We start from the raw sequence: 5,266 nt of genomic DNA on the forward strand, positions 1-5,266 counted from the left end.
TTAAACTAACTAGGAACACGGCCTTCCCCTTTCCCATCAAGGGAAAATGACTTATAGGAACAAGATTACTGAAGATTAGGAGTGGTTACAGAGTAAAAGAAATAAGATGTGAGAATGAAATGAATGATTACTTTTAAAGTGTTTAGGACTTTGACAGCCCGATGCTAAATTAATGTTATGTATAATCAAATTTTAACTCGTTGGCACCACTTTCAAGACACTTCATAATCTGGTCTCTGCTCATTTAACTTTTCTATCACTCCCGTCTTTTTTTTTTAATTAAAAGATCGTTTTATTGGGGGCTCTTACAGCCCTTATAACAATCCACACATTAATTGCATCAAGCATATTTGTACATATGTTGCCATCATTAGTTTCTAGACCAGTGGTTCTCAATCTGTGGGTCGCGACCCCTTGGGGTCAAAGGACCTTTTCACAGAGGTTGCCCGATTCATAACAGTAGCAATATTACAGGTATGAAGTAGCAACAAAAATTTTATGTTTGGGGGGTCACCACCAGATGAGGGAGGAGCTGTGTGAGAGGGTCGCTGTGTGAGGAAGGTGGAGAACCACTGCTCTGTTTTCCATTGAGCGCCTCGTTTCCCTCCCCGCCCTCTCTGTTCATTCTGTTGTTTTGCTGACTTCCTCACTGAATCACCAGCCTGTGTGTAACTGCTCGCTGCCGTCTGGTCAGTGGGGACTCAGACTGGAACTGTTTCTGGGAGTAGAAAGCCCAGTCTCTCTCTCTCTCTCCCAGAGCTGATGGTGGTTTCGAACTGCCGAACATGTGGAGTGCAGCCCAACATGTAACCGCTACGCCTCCCAGCGCTCCTTGCATAACTTCAGATGGTGTCTATCACAGGGAAGGTCCTTAGCAATTTGAATCCTACCAAGCCTTCAAAGCTCACTTTAAATCCCATCTCCTCTGTTACATTTTATCACTTCTGGTTACTTCTCACCGACCATTTTCCCATCTGAATTCATCACACCATGGATTTAGCGTGCCTAGGGAATCCATTGTTCCTTCATGTGAGTCAGCTTTGTCTCTTTAGTAACTTGGAAACACATTGAGGGTATATCTGATGTTTGGGGCCCTCTTCCGGTGTACTGACAGTACCACTTTTATTCCATTGCAAGTGTCTGCAGAGAGATCAAGCATAAGCAGCAGAGGAGCATGTGAGAAGTCATAGCTGTGATGACAGGTTAGTAGGGGTGGGAACAATAATTTCTCTTCCATCTATGCCATTCTCCAAAAGCATTCTTCCACCTAAGACCCAAGCAGTCCCCCTTTCTCTGAACAAAGAACGTAGAAGTGTGTATATATTGATATGAAAGCAGAGGTACACGTAATATGTGTGCATATATATAGTATACATGTATGTGTGTACCTCTGCTTGCATATGTGTGGGTGTGTATGCACATACTGGTATATAGTTTCACATATCCACATATAGGATCCCTGGTGGCATAGTGGGTTACATGTTGGGCTGCAGACCACGAGGTCAGTAGTTTGAGAGTACTAGCTGCTCCACAGAGGAGAGGTGAGGCTTTCTACTCCCTCAGCCTCGGAAACCCACAGGGGCCGTTCTAGTCTGTCCTCCAGGGTCACTATGAGTCGGAACTCACTCAATGGCAGTGAGTTTTCTTTGGGTTTATCCACACCCCCCACTTTCCAAGAGAAACTGTTAGATCTTTTGTTTCTTATAAATACGGCATTCCTACACAAACAATGCACACAGGTTGTTTGTTAAAAAAAAACAAAACAAACGTGGGCAGGTTGTTTGTAAAAAAAAACAACAAACAAACTAATTAGCATATTTTTCTCATTCAATTCTTTGGGCTCAGAAGTCTCAACCCTTAAGTTTTCTCCCCACCATCAAGACCCTCTTAAACACTAAACTTGTGTGGATGATCTCAGGAGTATATGCACAGGAACAATCTGCTTGCTATTAAAGGGACTGAGAAGTGTGGGATGCAAAATCTATTTTCCCGAATCCTTATCCTGAGATCACTTCAACCCAGGGCGGCAGCCTCCTGTGACTCTGGATAAGCACCATTGCTCCAGGTGCCTACAAAGTCCCTTTGTTTCTTTCAGTGTCTCTTTATGTTCTTCCCTGCCAGTCCCTTACATTCACGTACTAGTCAGGGGATTGCTGGCCCAGATACTCAATGCAATACCACAGAGCAAGGAGTCCAGAAAGGAGTGGAGCTAACAAGGTTGCTGAGGAAAGAGAAACCCCCGCATCCGAGGGGAAGAGATGCAGCTTGTCTAAGTCTGGCAGGAAGGCCCGGGCATCCTCCAGAGCGGTCTGAGCTGCCACCGTAAAGTTGGGGTCACCAGAGATTAAAACATCAAAGACACAGGAGTGGAAGTACACATCTTCAACCGGAAGTCCTTCCTTGCACAGCTCTCTGGCTGTATCGACGGTCATAGCGCCCCGGCGACTGCGCTCGGACCGAGAGAGTCGCTGGCTTGGGGGGCACCCTCCCACACAGAGCTGCAGGTCCTGCTCAGCTGAGAAGGCCCTGGCCACCTCCTCAGCGACCTTGATGGAGAAGGAGAGCTGTCCAGCTGTCTGCCGGATTATTATGGTTGTGCCAATATAGGCAGCTTGGATCTCCACGTGGCTCCCAGGGTTGGCAGTTTGAATGGACAAACTTGAGCCCCCAGGTCGGTCACCTCCGTTGATAGAACCATCTTCAAAGGCTGCAGGAAGGTTGTCTACTTCAGCCTGGTAGACCTTCTGATCGATGCATTCCTGCATGTCCTTAAAGATGACGGTGAGCTGTAAGGACAAGAGGAGCAGTAGTTCTTTTGGGGCTCAGTGCTCCCCTCCCCAATCCAGTCAAGCCTCATCACAGTCTGAGTGTGCTCCAAGCTCCTAGGCAGGACTTAGCCCAGCCCTCGCTTCGAATCCCTTCCACTTACTGCAAGATGTCCCGCGCTACCTCCTCCCAACCTAGCCCCTCCCTTCCTGGTTGGTGTCCATCTCAGCAACTTCCCCGGACGGTGTCCCCTCCGACACCCCTCAAGCCTGGGCTCCGCGTCCAATGCTCCCTTTATATATAGTGCTGTCCGGGCTGGAGTGAAATTCCCATGCCGGGAAGGAAATGCACAGGGATGGGGACGCGGTGAAAGAGGGAGGCGGAGTGCGGGACGCAGAGGCAGAGGTCCTGCGGGAGACCACGGCCGGCTCTGGGGCATTGGGTGGGGAGGAAAGCAACGGAGTTCCTGACCTTCCGGGTGGCGGTGGCGTTGGCCCCCGAAGCCACCGGGGAGCTGGTGGCCTGGACAAAGAGGAAGTCGTTATCCAGCAGGGGCCAAGCTCCCTGGACACGGCACGTGTGGAAGTGGTGGTGGAAGCTGCGCACGTGAGGGTCGCCGAAGGAGGCGCAATGCAGGAAGCCCGGCGGCCGGCCGTGGAGCCGCGAAAAGCGGCCCTCGTAGTCGCACGGGTCCGGCGCGGCGGGGGCGGGGCCTGCGCCGGGGAGGGCGGGGCCGCGGGGCGGGGGCGGGGCCGTGGGGCCCTGGCGCGAGCAGTTGTGCTGGCTCATCAGGTCTTCGATGCCGTGCACGGCCGAGTGGAAGGCCAGGTCCCCGCGGCAGGTGCGGGCCGTGCGCCGCGTGCAGAGCGCGTACGAGCGGAGCGCGCGGCAGAGGCCGCCCGAGCCTTCGCGGAGCGCTCCCGGCGGGCGGCCGCCTCGCAGGCCCAGGGTGGACGACACGTACTCGGCGTTGCAGCGGAGGATCTTGCATTGAGAATGGGCTGAGGGCGCAAGGGCGGGATTAGGGCACAGCCCAGACCTCCGCGTCACCGCAGTGCCCCCCACCGCTCCCGGAGCGCCCGAGGAATCCCAGCCGCTCCTTCAGACCCCACGGGGGCCTCCGCCTGCCCACCGCCCACAGCCCCGCAGTCCCGTGCTGGCTGGTCGCACCCGCGAGAGCTCTCTGCTCCGTGCACCGAAGGGCTGCCCCAGGGCCCTGCCCCAAGTTCATTAAAAGACACCTCTTTGAGAGTGGGCCCAGTGACCACTCCTCCCTGCAGGCCTACCTGCAGTGGCGCCACCCCTGCGCTCCGAAGCTCGCCCCCACCCGCACCCCCACCAGACCATGCACAATCCTCAGTGATGGTTATGGTCAGTTTGGGCTTCTTTGTTCAATGATCAGCTTTAAACATAGTATAATGGCTTGTAAATTGAGCGTTTTAATAGTCGTAAATTAATTAAACATTATTTTGCAGATCATATAAACAGTAGCAACAAAGTTGTTTTACAACGCCTTTCTGCGTTGAATTACGTTGCTAGGTACCACGTTATTTAGTACCTCTGCGGGGATCCTTTTTCTCTTTCCTATTAATAACTTCATTGTCAAAGAAAGTTACTGGTATAGGATCACCAATATTAATTAGCACACTTTTATAGCTCAAATACCAGGGGAGAAAATGACAAAATTAACCTGACAAAAAATACTGGCAGCAACTAAAACAGCAGCATGGTTTGTAGTGGTGTGCAGAGACAAAACCGGGAGATTCCATGATTCATCATAATTGGGCAATAGGGACAGCTCTGACGGAGAGGTTTAGAAGAGTCAAAGGGAAACTGGCATAGAGGCTTGTCGGTATATTAATGCATGTGAGCTGGGCTTAGGAAAGATGACTTTGTTGCTATAGCTAATTACAGGGATATAGAATAAATTTCTGCTGAAACACTGCACAAATATTTTATAGACAGTCATTTTGGTATCACTCCATTCGGCCCACACCTCCAATGACGTTACTGCTCACGTACCCACCCCTCCATAGAGGCCTAGCCTCCAGATTTCCCCAAGCCCTTTCCTGGTTCTTCCTTACCATGTCCACAGAGAAGCAGCAGGAGCATGAGAGTGCTGAGAGTTGGGGTGCTGCCATGGGGGGACCGGGGACTAGGGGGCTGACCTGGATCCCCCATTCCTGTCCATCCAGGCCCCCCCAGGCTCCGGTTCCTTCCAGCTGATGATCCTCCTACCTAGTGGATTTGGGCCGGAGGTCCTGTAAGGGGCTGAGAAAGGGAATCTGGCTGGGCACAGCGGAGAAAGAAGGCTGTTTGGGGGTATGTGAAGCGAATCTGGGAAGCTCAAGACAAAGGTGAGAGGGCCTGAAGTTTGGGGAGCATGGGGCTCTCCAAACTCTAAGTGCAGCTGCTAAGCCTCCATGCCCTGGTGCTGTGACCACTTCAGGTTCCTTGTGCAATACCGTTGGCTGGGGGTGGAGAGAAAATTGAGTGGGGC

General features: G+C 51.9%; 1 protein-coding gene across 1 annotated transcript; it reads right to left on the reverse strand.

The window, feature by feature from the left end:
- Positions 1 to 318: 318 nt before the first annotated feature.
- HJV (hemojuvelin BMP co-receptor) lies at positions 319 to 5,023 on the reverse strand. Its single transcript, XM_075540336.1, has 3 exons — positions 4,851 to 5,023; positions 3,238 to 3,767; positions 319 to 2,786 (listed from the first exon to the last, which is right to left on the reverse strand). The coding sequence occupies exons 1-3, from the start codon at positions 4,945 to 4,947 to the stop codon at positions 2,139 to 2,141; spliced, it is 1,275 nt and encodes a 424-aa protein (XP_075396451.1). The 5' UTR covers positions 4,948 to 5,023; the 3' UTR covers positions 319 to 2,138.
- Between the last annotated feature and the right edge of the window lie 243 nt (positions 5,024 to 5,266).

This window comes from Tenrec ecaudatus, chromosome 1 (genome assembly GCF_050624435.1).
Source record: "Tenrec ecaudatus isolate mTenEca1 chromosome 1, mTenEca1.hap1, whole genome shotgun sequence".
In the NCBI taxonomy this organism is placed as follows: Eukaryota; Metazoa; Chordata; class Mammalia; order Afrosoricida; family Tenrecidae; genus Tenrec; species Tenrec ecaudatus.

Excerpts from the sequence above, each read along its gene's own strand:
- HJV (XM_075540336.1), bottom strand. The coding sequence starts at position 4,947 with ATGGGGGATCCAGGTCAGCCCCCTAGTCCCCGGTCCCCCCATGGCAGC. Across the intron at positions 3,768-4,850 it reads GCTGCTTCTCTGTGGACATG|CCCATTCTCAATGCAAGATC; the intron begins GTAAGGAAGAAC and ends TTGCGCCCTCAG. Across the intron at positions 2,787-3,237 it reads ACGCCACCGCCACCCGGAAG|CTCACCGTCATCTTTAAGGA; the intron begins GTCAGGAACTCC and ends TTGTCCTTACAG.